The sequence below is a fragment of the Geotrypetes seraphini genome, chromosome 19, assembly GCF_902459505.1.
Source record: "Geotrypetes seraphini chromosome 19, aGeoSer1.1, whole genome shotgun sequence".
NCBI classification, from domain to species: Eukaryota; Metazoa; Chordata; class Amphibia; order Gymnophiona; family Dermophiidae; genus Geotrypetes; species Geotrypetes seraphini.
In genome coordinates, this window is record NC_047102.1 from 40,668,520 (window position 1) to 40,688,803 (window position 20,284).

Here is a 20,284-nt window from a genome sequence, read left to right on the forward strand (position 1 = left end):
TAGGGATATTTGGAGTATTGAGATTGGTCAGACAATTTCTGAGTCTCAATGGCCACGATTTTGGTCCTGGAGATTAAGATCTACAAAGTCAGCATCTATGAGTCAAACTTGGATGTTTTTGCTACATAGAGCTTTATGGACCCCTACGCGCTTACAAAAGATAGATAGTACTAGATCTAATAGATGCTGGCATTGCAGAGTAGAAGTTGGGACATTAGACCACTTAATTTTTTTTGTCCCTGTGTAAATGCATTTTGGAAACTAATTTGGCCCCAAATTAATGAATTACTAGAAAATCATGTAGGACTCTCATATGATACTATACTATTTGGTACAGCAATGAGAACTCAGAGTCCGATTTCAGCAAACAATAACAAACTATTATTAATATTGACAGGGGTCGCCATGCAACAAATAACTCAAAATTGGAAGGATTATACCAAATTAAACTATACATTTTGGTGGAATTCAGTCTGTCATATATACAAAATGGAAAAAATAATAGCATTACAACAGGGAAATATTCATAATTTTAAGAAAATTTGGGAACCATTGACTCGTTATTCCAATGATCAGATTTCATAGCACATTAGTAATAGTTATATTAGAATGGGGAGGGGAATGTATATTATATGGAATTAAGAAATGGAAAAAAGGGGAGGGTTATATTTTATGTGATAAGATGAATCATTTGTAATTATAATTTTTCATGTATTAATTGAAGATTTATGTACAATTCAAATATTGTAAGAATGAAAAATTTATAAATAAAATTTTTTTTTAAAAAAAGAATGACCTTGTCCCCGTAGTTAAGGGAAAGAAGGCGCGCGGTCACCTCCCTCCCTATCTACGACCAAATCTATCTCCCTCTCTCCTTCCCCCTTACCTTCATGGTGCTTTCGTAAAAAACTTACTGAAGCTGGCGAAGCCTGCCTGCCTGCAGTCACATGTGTGTGGGAGGAAGCTTCTCCTCTGATGCAACTTCGGTTGCGTCAGAGGAGAAGCTTCCGCCAACACATACACGACTGCAGGCAGGCAGGCTTCGCCGGCTTCAGTAAGTTTTTAACAAAAGTGCCGTGAAGGTAAGGGGGAGGGAGATAGATTTGACCAGACGGAGGGAGGGAGGGGGCCACTCGCGATTGGTGACCACGTACCTTCCCTCCCTTAAGTTTCAATTATTTACTAATGCTCCGCAAAGGTGTGGGGGAGGAAGATTTTTGGGCTGCTGAAGGGCGGTGAGGTGGCGAGAGGGAAGGGTGGATGCTGCGGAGACGGGGCGGTGAAGGGGATGGTGGTCCAGTGATGGGGACAGATTTTTTCCCCGTGTCATTCTCTAGTTGGTGCCTTATCCCACTTACGAAGGTACCTTATGACACCTAATACCACCGTAGGCATGATTAACACTAGAAGTGGTGTTAGACATCATAAGGTGGCTCTGAGGCATGATTCTTGCAAAGGGTAGGTGCCAGAAATGTAGGTTTTTAAAACCCTGGCTCACATTTCTGGCGCCTACCTTTTATGTAGCTGTGATTCTACAAACGGTACCATTGCGTGATTGACATATGATTGGCAGCTGTTGATACCGGCACCTTTTGTAGAATCCAGGCCTTTGTGTGTCTGACTAGCAAATTAGTTGCTTCTTCCAGTAAAGGCTTCAGAGAAGAGCCAAGCTTTCATTTACCTCTTTAAATAGAAGTAGTCTTGTGTTAAGCAAAGTCTTTTTAAGGCGTGCATTCTAAGATGTGGGAGCTTCTCGTGGCAATAACCCTAGTTATTAGTAACTGGGTCTCATTGCATAAAATGGGATCTGTGGTAAAGTATCCTGTCTTAATGGTAACCCACATTGATAACTAGGCTGTTTTGCAATAATTTGAATCCATAAATCAGTACTTACCAAACTGTTTTGACCTTGGACCCCATTTCCCAATCAAAATCAGTCTTGTGACCCCAGCCTTACCTTTTTCATCCATGTATGCCATGCTGTGATATTTCTGCTGTAACCCTGCTGCTCAGTGGGCCCATGAAGGCTGAAATATGGCACCGTGTTGACCTATGTGGGCTGATAATTTTTTTTCTTGCTGATTTGGTCTCAACCCTAAAGGCCCCTTTTACAAAGCTATAGTAGCAAGAACTGTCATGGCAAATGCGACGCAGCCCATAGGAATTGAATGGACTGTGTTGTATTTGCTGTACAGGAAATTTGTGTATTTGCTGTATGGATTTGCAAAAGGAATATAGATGAGGATTTTACAACCCCATTTTGGGAACTGCTGCCATAAGAGCCACATGAAATCATGTATTATGAGAAGAGGGGCTGGGAAAATGAAGCAAAGATACTTGTCTTTGTGTAGTCAGGATTTTATGATATCTTATCTAAAAACATAAAGATGAAAATTTTTCTTTCCTAGATTTTTGGCGCCACAGAGAGTACAGAGGCAATTGGTTTTCCTGTAGGAGAAGGTGTTCCAACCATAGATGTAAGTTAAGAGTGATATTAGCTCATCCATATGTCCATACATACCTTATAAAAGGTATTTGCACCCTCCACATGCTGTGCAAGATTTGAAAAGTATTCATGTTTAGCCTTAATGACCCAACTTGCAGTTCATATTAGAATTTACTTTTTAAAAATTATTTATTTTTATACTTTTAAATCACAAATACCATTAACATATAATAAAATGCCATTTGATACCTGTAACCTATATTATCCCAGGACAAGCAGGCAGCATATTCTTAACGCATGGGTGACGTCACCGACAGAGCCCCGGTACGGACCTTTTTAACTAGAAAGTTCTAGTTGGCCGCACCGCGCATGCGCAAGTGCCTTCCCGCCCGACGGAGGAGAGCGTGGTCCCCAGTTTCTTCGTTTCCGCGGAGCGAAGAAGACGCATGTGTTTTCAACGGCCGTTGAAAAACTAATTTTTGCCTTCCCGCTCGCGTATTTTTTCTCTTTTTTCCTTTTTTTCTGATCAGATTCCCTTCTTTTTTGTTTAAAAAAAAAAAACCTCGTCGAGTTTTCTTTATTTTTTCAGGCCGGCCCTGGCGGGGCCTGTTGCCACCATACAGGCCTCCGGATTCAATTTTGCGGAGGCCGTGTTTCTCTTCATGCCCCCTCAACCGGATTTTAAGAAGTGCCAGCGGTGTGCACGCCCTATCTCCCTCACCGACCCACACAATTGGTGCCTCCAGTGCTTGGGTCCAGAGCATCGGGCTGACACCTGCACCCGCTGTGCTACGCTTAAAAAGCGTACTTTGAAAAATCGGCAGATCCAGCAAAATATTTTGTTTGGTACCGGATCTGCCATGGAACCGGCTGCGACGTCGACGGCACCACAAAAGTCGGCACCGACGACATCGACACCACCGGACCCTTCCTCGGGGTCGTTGGGCCCAGGTAAGCCGGCTAAGAAGCCTCCCACTTCCCTTGAGCGCCCTCCTGCCACGGTTGCGACACCAGCCCTCCCGGCACCGCCCCGCAAACGCTCCGCTCCGATCTCGGTGAGTGCCTCATCATCGGCCTCCTCATCGCCGGAGCGTAGAGCGGCACCTATGGTACCGAAGAAGAAAAAAGCGGTACCGGTGCCTCCCCTGGACGACCGCATCGCGGCCATAATCCAAACACAGTTACAGGAGCAGCTGCAACAACAGCTCCAACAACTCTTGCCGGCATTGCTGGCACCGCACCTTCCGGTACAGGACCGGTACAGGACTGGTCCGAGCCTCGCACTGTCCCATCGGTGTCGACCCCCTCGGTACCGATTAATACCTCCATGCCGGTGCTCTTGGCCGAAACACCTACAGTGCATACCCGTGCTGCTGCCGACCCTGTCCGGTCCCAGGAACGACATCGGTCTTCCTCACCCGGTACCGCCTCGGTGCGCTCAGGCAAATCTCTTTCAAAGACCCGCCATGCCGAGCCCTCCACACCGATGTCCAAACGTACGCACCCCGACGTTAGGGACCCAGATTTGTGGGAAGACTCCCCTCACGGTACCGAGGAGGACGCTTCATCAACCGATGAAGAACCCTCCATGACCGACACCGTCTCCAAACCAGAGCAATCCTCTTTCTCCAAATTCCTTAGGGAGATGTCAGCAGCTCTTTCCATTCCCTTGGAGTCAGACTCTAAAATGTCTCAGGCTTTCCTCGATGCCCTAGACTTTGAGCAACCTCCCAAAGAATTTCTGAAGTTGCCCGTCCACGACATCTTACGGGAAACTTTCTATAAAAACTGGGAAGCTCCCCTCACGGTTCCTGGAGCCCCTCGTAAGTTAGACAGCTTGTACCGGGTTATTCCAATCCCAGGTTTTGACAAGTCTCAATTGCCCCACGAGTCCCTCCTGGTGGAATCCACTTTGAAAAAATCTCAGGGTTCCAGTGTTTATGCCTCCACCCCTCCTGGCAGAGAGGGTAAAACCATGGATAAATTTGGTAAGCGCCTTTTCCAAAATGCCATGTTAGCCAATAGAGCCAACAACTACACCTTCCACTTCTCCTTCTACATGAAGCATCTGGTGCAACAGCTCTCCTCCTTACAGAAATATTTTCCTGAACGAAAGGTCCCGCTTTTCCAACAGCATATTTCCAGCCTCCTCCAACTCAGGAAATTCATGGTTCGCTCCATCTACGACTCATTTGAGCTGACCTCTCACGCTTCGGTGGCTATGCGCCATTTGGCATGGCTGAGAGTCTCTGACCTAGACATTAACCACCAGGACCGCCTGGCAAACGCACCTTGTCTGGGTGATGAACTCTTCGGAGAGTCCCTGGACTCCACAACCCAAAAACTCTCCGCACATGAGACCAGGTGGGACACTCTGATCAAACCTAAAAAGAAGATTCCACCTGCTCGCACCTACAGGCAACAGTCTTCCTACCAGCGCAGGTTCTCGTCCAGACCTCTCAACCCGCCTCAACAGCAGCCGCGCCGACCTCGGCAACAACATCAAACTCAGGCTCGCTCTCAATCTCACCAACCTGCCAAGCCTCTGCCTCCGTCAAAACCATCTCAGCCCTTTTGACTCTTTTCTCCAGGGCATAGCCAGTCTCCCAACCTCATTGCCTCTTCCTCAGCCGATCGGAGGTCGCCTCCAACTTTTCCTAAGCCGTTGGAAGGTCATCACATCAGACCAATGGGTCCTCAACATCATTCGTCACGGCTACTCTCTCAACTTCCAGACTCTTCCACCAGACAATCCTCCCGTAGAGTCTGCTTCTCACTCCTCCCAAACCCCCCTCCTCCTAAGGGAGGTTCAATCCCTCCTTCTTCTCAATGCCATCGAAGAGGTACCTCCGGACCAAAGGGGTCAGGGATTCTACTCCCGCTACTTCCTGGTTCCCAAGAAGACAGGAGACCTCCGTCCCATCCTCGATCTCAGGGACCTCAACAAGTGTTTGGTCAAAGAGAAGTTCAGAATGCTCTCCCTGGCCACGCTTTACCCTCTTCTCTCTCAACACGACTGGCTATGTTCCCTGGACCTCAAAGAGGCCTACACTCACATCCCCATCACTCTGAATTCACGGCGCTACCTCCGCTTTCAGGTTCAGCACCGCCACTATCAGTACAAGGTACTACCCTTTGGCCTCGCATCATCGCCCAGGGTGTTCATCAAGTGCCTTATTGTGGTGGCGGCCTTCCTCAGGTCTCACAACCTCCAGGTGTTCCCCTACTTGGACGATTGGCTGGTGAAAGCACCTACGTCTCCGCTTGTACTACAAGCCACTCATCACACCATCTCGTTCCTCCATCTCTTGGGTTTCGAGATCAACTACCCCAAGTCGCATCTGCTTCCCACTCAACGACTTCAGTTCATCGGAGCAGTTCTCGACACCACTCTGATGAGGGCGTTTCTCCCCTCCAACCGTCACCGGACCCTGCTCCACCTCTGTCGTCAGGTGCTCCTTCATCAAACCATCCCAGTTCGACAGATGATGGTCCTCTTGGGCCACATGGCCTCGACGGTCCATGTACTTCCTCTGGCTCGACTCCACCTCAGGACACCTCAGTGGACTCTAGCCAACCAATGGTCACAGACCACGGATCCTCTTTCTCATCCCATCTCTGTGACATCGTCTCTTCAGCAATCTCTTCAATGGTGGTTGAACTCCTCCAATCTTTCCAGGGGTCTACTCTTCCATCTACCCCCTCACTCCATGATCATAACCATGGATGCCTCCCCCTATGCGTGGGGAGCTCACCTGGGAGATCTACGCACCCAGGGACTCTGGACCCCTCAGGAGCGTCAACATCACATCAATTTCCTGGAACTCAGAGCCATGTTCTATGCTCTCAAGGCCTTCCAGCACCTTCTCTACCCTCAGGTTCTTCTCCTGTGCACAGACAATCAAGTCGCCATGTACTACATAAACAAGCAAGGCGGCACCGGATCTCCCCTCCTCTGTCAGGAGGCCATCCGAATATGGACCTGGGCCACGGCTCACAGTCTCTTCCTCAAGGCTGTATATATCCAGGGCGGACAGAACTCCCTGGCCAACAATCTCAGCCGCATCCTTCAACCTCAAGAGTGGACTCTGGACCCTCCAACACTCCACTCCATCTTTGCTTGCTGGGGCAATCCGCAGGTGGACCTCTTTGCAGCTCCTCACCACCATCAGCTGCCCCAGTTCTGTTCCAGACTCTTCTCTCCTCATCGTCTGACCCCAGACGCATTCCTGCTCGACTGGACGGATCGGTTCCTCTATGCCTTTCCTCCTCTACCTCTGATGTTGCGGACGTTATCCAAACTCTGCAGGGACAGGGCCACCATGATTCTCATCGCTCCTCGGTGGCCTCGCCAACACTGGTTCTCCCTCCTGCTTCAGCTCAGCTCCAGGGAGCCCATTCCTCTTCCTGTGTTTCCTACTCTACTTACGCAGCAGCATCAGTCTCTACTACATCCCAATCTGTCTTCGCTCCACCTGACAGCTTGGTTTCTTTCGGGCTAACCTTTCCAGAGAATCTGTCTCAGCCCGTCCGTCGCATTTTGGATGCCTCTAGGAAACCGGCCACCCTTCAATGTTACCATCAGAAGTGGACCAGGTTCTCCTCTTGGTGTCTACTGCATCATCACGATCCCACCTCTTTGGCGGTGGAAACTGTACTGGACTATTTGCTTTCCCTGTCCGACGCTGGCCTCAAGTCTACCTCTATCAGAGACCACCTTAGTGCCATCACTGCATTTCATGAGCCTATCCTCGGAAAACCTCTCAATGCTCATCCACTGGTTTCCCGGTTCATGAGAGGCCTCTTCAATGTCAAACCACCTCTGAAGCCTCTTCCTGTCGTCTGGGACCTAAATGTGGTTTTATCTGCCCTTAAGAAACCTCCTTTTGAGCCTCTTGCCACAACTTCGCTCAAACTTCTAACATGGAAGGTGCTTTTCCTCATTGCCATCACCTCTGCCAGGAGGGTTAGTGAGATGCATGCACTGGTCGCCGATCCACCGTTCACTGTTTTTCACCATGACAAGGTGGTTCTGCGTACCCATCCTAAATTCCTTCCCAAGGTGGTCTCGGCTTTTCACCTCAACCAGTCCATTGTGTTGCCTGCCTTTCCCTAAACCCCATTCTCATCCTGGGGAACAGGCGTTGCACACGCTGGATTGTAAGCGTGCCCTTGCATACTACCTTGACCGTACCAGGGCTCACCGCTCGTCCCCTCAGCTCTTTCTGACCTTCGATCTTAACCGTCTAGGTCGTCCTGTCTCTAAACGGACACTTTCCAACTGGCTTGCCGCCTGTATTACGTTCTGTTATGCTCGGGCCGGTCTCTCACTGGAAGGTGCTGTCACGGCCCACAGGGTCAGAGCTATGGCTGCTTCTGTGGCTTTCCTCCGTTCCACGCCCATCGAGGAAATCTGCAAGGCTGCCACTTGGTCCTCAGTTCACACGTTCACTACTCACTACTGTCTGGATGCCTTCTCCAGACGGGATGGACACTTCGGCCAATCTGTGTTACAAAATTTATTTTCCTAATGGCCAACCATCCCTCCTCCCTCTCTGTTAGCTTGGAGGTCACCCATACGTTAAGAATATGCTGCCTGCTTGTCCTGGGATAAAGCACAGTTACTTACCGTAACAGGTGTTATTCAGGGACAGCAGGCAGATATTCTTACGACCCACCCTCCTCCCCGGGTTGGCTTCTTAGCTGGCTTATCTTAACTGGGGACCACGCACTCCTCCATCGGGCGGGAAGGCACTCGCGCATGCGCGGTGCGGCCAACTAGAACTTTCTAGTGAAAAATGTCCGTACCGGGGCTCCGTCGGTGACGTCACCCATACGTTAAGAATATCTGCCTGCTGTCCCTGGATAACACCTGTTACGGTAAGTAACTGTGCTTTCCAGAGTAACATATGTCTCCTATCTATGAAACAGCGGAAGCTCCTCTGTTTAAAACTAACTAAATGAAACAAATGTTTATATCAACATCACTTTTACAGCATTAGCTGTACAATAGGTGGGACACACATAAGAACATAAGAATTGCCGCTGCTGGGTCAGACCAGTGATTCATCGTGCCCAGTAGTCTGCTCACGTGGCGGCCCTCTGGTCAAGGACCAGCACCCTAACTGAGACTAGCCCTACTTGCATACATTCCGGTTCAGCAAGAACTTGTCTAACTTTGCCTTGAATCCCTGAAGGATGTGTTCCCCTATGACAGACTCCAGAAGAGCGTTCCAGTTTTCTACCACACTCTGGGTGAAAAAGAACTTCCTTATGTTCATACGGAATCTATCCCCTTTCAATTTTAGAGAGTGTCCTCTTGTTCTCCCTATCTTGGAGAGGGTGAACATTACATTACATTACATTAGGGACTTCTATTCCGCCTCTACTTTGCAGTTCAAGGCGGATTACAAAAGAGCTAACTGGACATTTCCAGTGAAGTTACAACAGTTTTGGGGTTTTTGTTTTTTTTTGGGGGGGGGGGGTTGGTTACAAGGGAGGAGAGGTAGCTGAACAACCTGTCCTTATCTACTAAGTCTATTCCATTCAGTACCTTGAATGTTTCAATCATGTAACTTCTCAGTATCCTCTTTTCGAGGGAAAAGAGGCCCAGTTTCTCTAATCTTTCGCTGTATGGCAACTCCTCCAGCCCCTTAACCATCTTAGTCGCTCTTCTCTGGACCCTTTCGAGTAGTACCGTGTCCTTCTTCATGTATGGCGACCAGTGCTGGATGCAGTACTCCAGGTGAGGGCACACCATGGCCCGGTACAGCGGCATGATAACCTTCTCTGATCTGTTCGTGATCCCCTTCTTTATCATTCCTAGCATTCTGTTCGCCCTTTTCACCGCAGCTGCACATTGCGTGGACGGCTTCATCGACTTGTCGATCAGAACTCCCAAGTCTCTTTCCTGGGAGGTCTCTCCAAGTACCGCCCCAGACATCCTGTATTCGTGCATGAGATTTTTGTTACCGACATGCATCACTACACTTATCCACGTTGAACCTCATCTGCCATTTTGATACCCATTCCTCTAGCCTGATTATGTCACGTTGCAGATCTTCGCAATTCCCCTGTGTCTTCACTACTCTGAATAACTTCGTATTGTGCGCAAATGTAATCACACTAGATAATGACTTTATTTTATTTTTTACACAAAATTTACTCCCAAGAGAAATTAAATATGACTTTATTTTAAAAGTAATTAAATAAACACACTCTTCTACTCACATAAAGCAAGCATCAAATATGATTAAATATCAATAAATTTGTGCATCATTTAAAAAATTGGATCTTCAGCATTGAATTTGGCTTCATGATGCTTTAAACAATAAATAAGCAGGAGGAAAAAGCCTCCAATCCCCCACCTATATTCAATGAAACACTAGTTATAGGTTATATCGGGGTACAGGAACCTCATCGGCAAAAAAACCCTCCTCACTTACAAGCTATTAATAATAATAATTTTATTTCTTATATACCGCTATACCATAAGTTCGAAGCAGTTTACAGCAAGATTCATGCAATGAGAGTATGCGATGATTACAACAGAAACAAAAGTTTACAACAAGATACATAAGTTCAAAGCGATATAAAACAAGATACATTAGTTGAGGGCGGTTTGCAAGAAGATACATGCAATGCGAGTGCGAGATGTTTGCAGCAGGCAACAAATGATAACCACAGGGTACAGAAGTACAGAGCGGTTTACAACATGAAACTTGAGTTAGGGGCAAATTACAAGAAGAAGCATGCCATGAGAAAGAGAGGTTTATAACAATATACATGCAATGTGGGGGAGAAGGGGGGGTAATGGGAAGAGAAAGTACTTACAGGGAAACCGAATTGTCAGAGCAAGGGAACTCAGATAATGTTAAAGAGATGGGTCTTCAGAGATTTTCTGAAGTCAGCGTATGACGCGGCCTCGAGAATGGATTTTACGAGCCATGTGTTCAGTTTGGCTGCCTGGAACGATAGCATTCTGTCAAGGAACCTCTTGTATTGACATGATTTTAGAGATGGGTAATTAAAGAGATTTATTCTACAAAAGTTCTTATTAGCGTAGTTGAGGAAGAATTGGGAGGCGAGGTAAGTTGGGAGCATCCCAAAGACCTCTTTGTAGCTGATGCAGGCAAGTTTGAAGAGTATTCTGGATTCCACTGGCAACCAGTGGAGTATTTGGAAGTATGGGGTGATGTGTTCCCCATTTTTTTAATCCAATTAAGTCTTGTGCAATACAAACAAGTTCCAATACATTACATTAGTGACTTTTATTCCATCATTACTTGCGGTTCAAGGCGGATTGCATAAGAGGTTATCTGGACATTTCCAGAAGAGTTAGAATTGAACGGGTTAAGAGCATCTTGTGGTGTTAGTTTGTTTTGATGGAACAATATGAAAAGATCTTCATGAAGAAACAGCACTTAACTTAGTATGTGAGATCAATGACATTTGTACAGGGCTAGTGATTTAAAATGTTACTGAAGGGAAAGCTGTAGCCTAGCTGCGTACTCTTCCCAGATTTCTCTGTAACATAGTAACATAGTAGATGACGGCAGATAAAGACCCGAATGGTCCATCCAGTCTGCCCAACCTGATTCAATTTAAATTTTTTAATTTTTTCTTCTTAGCTATTTCTGGGCAAGAATCCAAAGCTTTACCCTGTACTGTGCTTGGGTTCCAACTGCCGAAATCTCTCTTAAGACTTACTCCAGCCCATCTACACCCTCCTAGCCATTGAAGCCCTCCCCAGCCCATCCTCCACCAAACGGCCATATATATAGTCTGCCCAGTACTGGCCTTAGTTCAATATTTAATATTATTTTTTGATTCTAAATCCTCTGTGTTCATCCCATGCTTCTTTGAACTCAGTCACAGTTTTACTCTCCACCACCTCTCTCGGGAGCACATTCCAGGCATCCACTACCCTCTCCATAAAGTAGAATTTCCTAACATTGCCCCTGAATCTACCACCCCTCAACCTCAAATTATGTCCTCTGGTTTTACCATTTTCCTTTCTCTGGAAAAGAGTTTGTTCTACGTTAATACCCTTCAAGTATTTGAACGTCTGAATCATATCTCCCCTGTCTCTCCTTTCCTCTAGGGTATACATATTCAGGGTTTTCAGTCTCTCCTCATACGTCTTCTGGCGCAAGCCTCCTATCATTTCGTCGCCCTCCTCTGGACCGCCTCAAGTCTTCTTACGTCCTTCGCCAGATACGGTCTCCAAAACTGAACACAATACTCTCAAGTGGGGCCTTACCAATAACCTGTACAGGGGCATCAACACCTTCTTCCTTCTACTGACTACGCCTCTCTTTATACAGCCCAGCATCCTTCTGGCAGCAGCCACTGCCTTGTCACACTGTTTCTTCGCCTTTAGATCTTCGGACACTATAACCCCAAGGTCCCTCTCCCCGTCCATGCATATCAGCTTCTCTCCTCCCAGCATATACGGTTCCTTCCTATTATTAATCCCCAAATGCATTACTCTGCATTTCTTTGCATTGAATTTTAGTTGCCAGGCATTAGACCATTCCTCTAACTTTTGCAGATCCTTTTTCATATTTTCCACTCCCTCTTCAGTGTCTACTCTGTTACAAATCTTGGTATCATCTGCAAAAAGGCACACTTTTCCTTCTAACCCTTCAGCAATGTCACTCACAAACATATTGAACAGGATTGGCCCCAGCACCGATCCCTGAGGGACTCCACTTCTCACCTTTCCTTTCCTTCCTTCGAGCGACTTCCATTAACCACCACCCTCTGGCGTCTGTCCGACAGCCAGTTTCTGACCCAGTTCACCACTTTGGGTCCCAACTGTAAATGTTTTGGTTATACCTGTTGTAAGCCTAGGTGTAGGTCGGCCCACCTCCCGCCCACTGCCCGCCCTTTCCCTTCCTCTAAACACACCTCTTTTCTCTCTGTGCGTCTAGAGGCAGGGGAAAGGCTTAAGCTGTTTTTAGATACATCTAAAAACCAGCTTTGGTTATGGATACTTGGACGATCAGGCTTTTTGATCGTCCAAGTAGCCATTTAGGACACTTTATAGACGTGTTTTTTTTTTATTATGAACCCCTTAGTGATTTTGCAAATTAGTATTTCTAGGTTTTCTGAAGTTTTGAAATCTGTCTTGATGTAATCAAAGGGTTCTTTTAGTATGATTGCTAGACCACCTCCTTTTTTCCAGCTTCTTGATAGTGAGAGTATTTTGTATCCCTGTGGTAGGATTTCTTTCATGATAATGTCTGCATCAGAGACCATCCATGTTTCTGTCAGAAACAGGAAATCCGGCTTTGTTTGCAATATCCAGTCATTTATTACGTGTGTTTTGTTTCTCACGGAGCGGGTATTAAGATAGTATCCCTTAATGTTTTCATAACTGGTTGGGGTTGGAGTTTCAGAATATGTTAGCTTTTTTAGATTTCTGTTATTGGTCTTGTTCCTGTATGGTTTGTAGGGTTTACGGGTGGTGTTTATCGTTGGGATTTGATGTGGGCCTTGTTCTGGGTAGTTTTTTTGGAGTTGGTGGGAGTTTGTTGATTTGGTTAGTTTGGTTGGTCTGTGCCAAGAGGGATAGGTGTGAATAGGATGAGGGGATTTGTCTTCATTTCCACAGCATCTAGAGCAGTGGTCTCAAACTTAAACCCTCTGCAGGGCCACATTTTGGATTTGTAGGTACTTGGAGGGCCTCTGAAAAAAATAGTTAATGTCTTATTAAAGAAATGACAATTTTGCATAAATTCTTTATAATTTATAAACCTTTCCTTTAGGCTAAGTCTTAATAATAATATTGTAATTTATAGCTAAAGAGAAACTGTTTTATTTTACTTTTTGTGATTATGATAAACATACCGAGGGCCTCAAAATAGTACCTGGCGGGCCACATGTTTCAGACCACTGATCTAGAGTATATTAGGTACAGTATCCTTAGTAGTAGTTGATGTTTGTTAAAAATTGCCATGTTGTGTGAGGTGTAGTGAGATGTAAGTCGTATCAGGTAGAGATGGGCAGTATCAGTAATTGTGTGAGTGGTAGTTGTTGGTTTAGACATCTCCATTCTCCCTGAGCATCCCATTACCGTCATGCCTCTTCTTCATTTCTTTGTTTTCTTCTGCTCCTGTGTATAACTTTGAACATCAAACTAATGTTATTTAATACAGAGTCTAATACACATGCATATTAACATAGCCTAGCTCTATAACTTTATTATCATATAATCATAAATACTTTATTCAACAGTTGGAGTCCACAGTAATGCCCTACCTCCAGGTTTTGTCTGAGTTCAGGGAAGGCATCCGACAGATTGCTAGAGAAAAGAAGGGTGAGAACTGATTTTTTTTTTTTTTTAGAATATATGAAATATCATTGCCTAGCAATGAATGGCTTTTTATATGGAATGTTTAGTTTTTGGTTTTTTGTTTTGTTTTGTTTTGGGGGGGGGGGTCTATCCGATTCCTATAGTTCCGGGATACAGAGGGAGGATTCTAAGGCTGTGATTGGCTCATACACCTAAGACCCCCCCCTCTTTGAAATGGCCTTAGACGTCTGAGCCAATCAGGGCCTTCGGCCCCTTCCCGAATATCACATGATGCATCGAGGAGGGGAAGGCCCACCATTTTGGATCTGTGGGCCTCAGAGCTGGACGGTCTGAGCCTCCCTCCTGCTCTCTTCAGACAAAGGTACTGGGGGGGGGGGGTAGGGGAGCATCTGGTGAGTGGGTATCCCTCCTGCCTTTAAAAAAAACTTTTTTCAACTCTTCGTATTTTTTCGACCGGGCTACTGGTTTTTGTCAGGCCGCCTTGCCTCACGGGGCCGCGGCTTTACTTTTTCTATGTCCCGGCCTCTGACCGGGTTTAAGAACTGCACTAAGTGCACCCAGGTGATCTCCATCACCGACCCCCATCGTTGGTGTGTGGAGTGCCTTGGGGCTGATCACCGCGCCGAGTCTTGCCCACATTGTGTTACTCTCCAGCCGCGGGCTCTTTGTCGGCGAGTAGCCCAAAATCCTTCAGCTTTTTGGCCCCATGGAGACAGCGGGGACAGCCTTGGCCTCGTCAGTTGGGGCCTCAGCTTCAAAGGCCTCATCCTCGGTAAAGTCGCTCTCGACCTCGGCTCCTCCTGCCACCCCGGCCTCGGATAAGTTTCCTCTTCCTTCCACAAGTGTGCCGGCAAAGAAGCCTCCCTCGGAGTCTCATGCGAGTGCCGCTTCTTCGGCCTCTTCGAGACATCATCCTAAGCGTACCTCCTCACGTAGGGAATACTCTTCCTCGAGGACACCCCCGAAGGAGCACACTGCTGCACCTCAACCCCAGCATTCGCTGGTCTCGGTGCCTATGTTCAAGGACATGCTTAAGGCTATCCTTACTTCGCAGATTTCCTCGGTTCTGGGTCAGTTGACCCCAGCCCCAGTCTGACCAGCCTGGGCCTCCCTACGAGGTTTCTCGGGGCCTGTCTCACAAGTCTCACCACGTGCCCTCGAGTGATTCCTCTTCTCCTGATTCGAGGCACGCGACTCTCCGGATGTGCCGGGCGGGACCCTGGATTATGGCTTCCTCTTCCTCACAGCTTGTTCCTTCGAAGCGGCTGAGGTCTTCCCCGCCTCGTAGAGGCCGGTCCCTTGCCTCACGGGGCTTCCTCATCCGCCCCGTGAGGTAAGGGATTTGAGAATGCGCAGCTTTCCCATCAGTCCCTGGTAGTGGAATCTTCGTTAAAGAAGTCTAATCCCTCCAAGGCCTATGCTACTGGTCATTTTAAAAGTAGCTCGCGAGTCAAAAAAGTGTGGGCACCCCTGGTCTAGAATGTCTCACCTATCTACTGGAAAAGAGCTTACCAGGGTAAGTACATAATCTCTTTTTATTGCAGATATCAGGTAAACAACAAAATAGACCAAAAGTACAATAACTGCCCCAGTCTTTCAATATGTTGTAAGAAACTAGCATCCACAAGGATAATGACATTTATAGTTTCTCCTTACCCTCCCCCCTCCTCTCAGAATCACCAGATCAACATAGAGATACCTTCCTAGTTAATTAATAAATATTAATGAGGTGCAAGGTATAGTCTCGAGTGGTCCATATAATCTATAAACAACATAACAGGCATTATCCTAACAGGGTGCCCAAAAGATCAATCGCAAAGGCAATGTGAGTTGATTGCGACTCGCGTTGCCTTTGTATTCTCCCTGTTCTCTGATGTCACAACAGGCCAGCAGTGACTTCAGAAGTGCCGGGCAAGCCAGCTTCCCCCCCCCTCCCCTGACGCCAATTCTGACATTGGACAGGAAGTTCCGGGCCAGCCAATCACTCCTCTCCAATGTCAAAATTGATGTCGGGGGGGAGGCTGCTGGCCTTTTGCAGCATCGGGAAACAGGGAGAACTCGGCCACAGCGATGATTTGGGGGCCTGTTCCCAGATGTCTTCAGTGGCTTGGGGGTCTGTTTCCAGACAACAGCCCCGTTGGTGGCTTGGGGAGAAAGAAAGGGGAAACAGAAAGACAGGGAGGCAGAATAGGGAGACAGGGAGGCAGAATAGGGAGACAGACAGGGAGACAGAATGAAAGGGAGGTAGGGAGACAGAAAGAATGAAATGGGTGCATGGAGACAGAAAGAAAGAAAGGGGGAAGGGAGACAGAAAAAGAAAGAAAGGGGCAGGGAGACAGAAAGAAAGAAAAGGGAGGGGGCAGGAAGAGAGGAAGGAAAAGGGGGGGGAATGGAGTGTGTAGGGTGGCAGGGGGCAGGAACGGAGAGAGGAAGAAAAAGTTGGACTCATGGAAGGACAGAGATGTTGGTTGGGGAATGGAATGAGATCTGGAAGAGACGAAGCATGCAGGAGGCAGAAAGGAGGGAAGAAATATTGCATGCACAGTCAGAAGAAGAAAGTGCAACCAGAGACTCATGAAATCACCAAACAACAAAGGTAGGAAAAATGATTTTATTTTAAATTTAGTGATCAAAATGTGTCCATTTTGATAATTTATATCTACTATCTATATTTTGCACTATGGCCCCCTTTTACTAAACCGCATTAGTGGATTTTAGCGCAGGGAGCCTATGAACGTTGAGAGCGCAGCTCCCTGCACTAAAAACTGCTATCGCGGTTTAGTAAAATTTAAGGGGTATATTTGTCTATTTTTGTATAGTTGTTACTGAGGTGACATTGCATATTTTAAAGTCATCTTCCTTGACCTCTTTGAAACCCCCCCCCCCCCCCGAATACAAATGATAATTAATATTTTCTCTGCGTACAGTGTGCTTTGTGTTTTTTAAAATTTTATTGTTGGTAGATCATTTTGACTTGGTCATTTTAAAAGTAGCTTTCAAGCCAAAAAAGTGTGGCACCCTTGCTTGTACATTATGTAATATGCACTAGTTTAAATGTACAATATAGAAAATGTGCTGGAATGGAGAACTGCAGTGAAAAGAGGGTTTCCAATCTCAAAGAACAACTGCTTAAGGGACCCATAATACCAACAGAAACATATTACAACAAAACCACTTCTATCTTAATGTATGTGTACATTCATAACACATTAGTAAATGAGGGCCTTAGGCTCTGAGCCCTCTGGAACAGGAAACTACCTACTGGACTTATTAAATATAACTAGCCTTTGAACTAGGCTTGGTAAGGGTGAGTAATTGAATCTGACATGCAAATCCAGTAAATATGGTTGCTATTTAATTTCAAGATGAAGATCAAACAAATCTCTGTCAGGTCAATGTAATACACTGTCATGTTCTCTCATTGCTTAGAATGCCAAGAGATGACCTTTTTCCTGTTATATGTTGCAGTGAATGAAGTTTTACAGTTGAGTGATGCCCTTCGAGATGATATCCTCCCTGAGCTTGGAGTTCGATTAGAAGATCATGATGGTATTGGGTGATCTGTGCTTTAACTTAGTTTCAGCCTTTGTGAGACTTTTAAAAAGTTCTAAAGTAGTATAAAATAAGATGTTCAGAGCTGAACAGCTTCTTTTTCTTAAGAGACACCACCTAGATTGTAGATGGTGCAGTATACAAATATTTTAATTAATAAAGGAATAAATATTGTCCTTTTGGGGGGGGATTATGTCAGGAATACTTTCTCTCTCCATGGTCATGCGTTGATCCTCTGCAAACCTTACCTTTGTACTCATCCTGAAGACAGACCTGAATTGAGTTTCAGAGCAACTGACACGCTTCCTATTAATTTAAAGGCTGACCTCTGACCCACACTGGGGCTGCTTCCAAGGCAGGGTTAGCAAAGGATTAGAAAGCATGCCCCTGAAGAAAAACCAACCATCCAGTCTGCCTAGCAGCAATTTTGTCCACTTGGATAGATATGCATCCAAATTCCCATATGGACTTAACACTAGAGAATGACACGGGGAAAAAATCTGTCCCCGTCACCGCCCCGTCCCCGGCCCACCATCCTCTGCATCGCCCCGTCACCGCTGTTCCCTTCACCACCCCGTCACCGCCACTGCCATCCCATTCACCGCCCCGTCATCGTCCCCGCAGCATCCATATAAGCCTTAGTACTGTAATATTTAGCTTATTCCTTTCTTATAAATCAAAGTTCCTGCTGCTGAACTAGAGAAAGAGATGTTCAGCTGGCAGGGCTTTGTTTATACATTTTTATCAACACAACTAATATACTACTTTATCCTAAAGCAAAAAATAAATAAATAAATAGAATTTTTTTTTCTACCTTTGTTGTCTGGTTTCTGCTTTCCACATCTTCTCATTCAATTCCTTCCATCCACTGTGTGTCTTCTCTCTGCGTGTTCCATTTGCTGTTACTGTGCCTCTCCCTTCACCCTCCCCCAATTGGTCTAGCACCCATCTTCTTCCCTCCGCTCCCCCATAGTCTGGCATCTGTCTTCTTCCCTTCCAGCATCTTCTCCCCACTCTGTCTTCCACATTTCCCTTCAGGGTCTGTTCCTCTCTACCCTCTTTCAATGTCTGTTCTATTCCTTTCCACCACCACCTTTCCCTCCCTCCTTTATCATCTGTTCCTTTCTACCAAGTTTCAAGTTTATTATATTGTTTGATTAAACACGGCTTTTTGAACGCGTGCCACTCAGGAAAATGGAAGCCGGCAAACTCAGAATTTAAGGTGAGGGAGGGAGCTGGCTAAACGCTATGGGCGGGCAGTGGCTGCGGGGACCGCGCAATCTTTAATGCCTCACTGCGGAGACAAGACCATTCACCGCTCCACGGGTGGTGAATGGCCTTGTCCCCGTCCCTGCAGCGACTGTTATTTTTCATTCCCCGTTCCGGCGGGTTACCCGTGGCTAAACGCGGCTAGCCGCGGGTAACCGTCACCGTATCATTCTCTACTTAACACTCAGATAAGATCCCTTCCCCCATATCTTGTTACTCAGCCTGTACCAATACTATTCCCTTTTAGGACTGGAAAATGCCACTCCTTGCAGGAGATCCACTGGCTTTGGGGTTGCAACTATAAAACTAGTATGCAATGCATATTTTAAGATTCCTATTACTGAAAATAAATTGTTATGATCTTAATTGGTCTTCCCTGAAGAGGTGAGAAACCCTTTCGCACCCCTTTGCAGATAAAACCAGTCTTGGGTCTGTAAGTAAAAGCTGGGATGGTTAATACAGGGATTTTGTGGGGGTCTAAAAATATTCCATAGCTATAGGCTGAAATGGTGTTCTAGTATCTTCATTTCAACAAATTGTGATGTTTCTGAAAGACTGTGATTTGGCTAGTATATAGATCTTCAGACAAGCCTACAGGAATGATTTTTTTTCTTTCAGGTCTTCCTACAGTGGTGAAATTAGTGGACAGAGAGACATTACTAAAAGAGAGAGAAGAAAAAAAAAAGGTAATAAAACTTTTCTTTGCATTACATATAGTTTAAATGTTAGATGCAAATCCCACTGCTGCAGGGACACTGCTTTAAGAACAACTTAATGGAGGCATTGAGTCTTGCTGTGCAGCAGGGGGAGTGACTGCTCATGCCATGGTCTAGTGTTTAATCCCTATTAGGCAAACATTTTTCCTTCTATGCAGCTGTTGAAATGTACTTAAATTTATTTTCCTCTTATTACTGTTTCTTGCCTACAAGTATGGTTTTATAGCACAAAAGGGTGTTGAGATCAAGAAGTGTGGAGGCGTATTCTTTATAATCTAGGATCTGGGGAGCTTTTCTTGCTGCTGCTGGTTCTAAGCACTAATTTTACAACAAGGAGGACTGTTCAGGAGGGCATGAAAAATACTAAAACTCAGATCTGAGCACCCACTTAATGATCTAGGTCATCTCTCAGTCCTTATAAGCAGAATAAACTGCAGCCTGCATCTTTCTCCAGCTGATAGTTCATCATGGAATCCTTCAATATGTTTGTAATGACCTGGGAGAAAAAGAGGAGAGCACAGAGGTGGTTTCATTATGAATCTGCATTCTGAAGAGTGTTTGTGATTATATCATATTTCTTTTTAACCATGTGCAGTAATTAAGTTTCCTAATCACTTGACTTTTTTTCTCAGATATCTGCTGCAGTGATTCATAATTTTCTCAGTGAAGGTTTTCTAGACAGCTCAAAAAACAACCACATTGATCACTGTCCCTGAAAAAGCATTCTTATAGAAATTATAGGGAGATTATTTTTGTGCCCTGTGTAGTAGTCAACTGCTGGAGTTCACAGAAAGAATACCTGACTCTTTTGCTACCTTTACCACACATGTGAATGGAAAGTTAAACCAAAATTGAGTTCTCGGTTGTGTCGCTCTGAGTTTCAGCAACAAAATTGTCTCCTTTTTAAGTTGTTATTGATAATATCAGGAAAAGTCCAAATCTTACAATAAAAAAATAAAACATCTCTTTTGCTCAAAAATA

General features: G+C 45.7%; 1 protein-coding gene across 4 annotated transcripts in view; it reads left to right on the forward strand.

The window, feature by feature from the left end:
• Positions 1 to 20,284, forward strand: part of CARS1 (cysteinyl-tRNA synthetase 1) — a 146,272-nt gene that overhangs the window by 110,531 nt on the left and 15,457 nt on the right. For all 4 annotated transcript variants that reach the window (XM_033928484.1, XM_033928483.1, XM_033928481.1 and 1 more), the window contains 4 exons: positions 2,409 to 2,477; positions 13,688 to 13,769; positions 17,235 to 17,315; positions 19,206 to 19,273. In XM_033928484.1, coding sequence (XP_033784375.1) covers positions 2,409 to 2,477; positions 13,688 to 13,769; positions 17,235 to 17,315; positions 19,206 to 19,273 — 300 coding nt within the window. The remainder of the gene's footprint in view (positions 1 to 2,408; positions 2,478 to 13,687; positions 13,770 to 17,234; positions 17,316 to 19,205; positions 19,274 to 20,284) is intronic.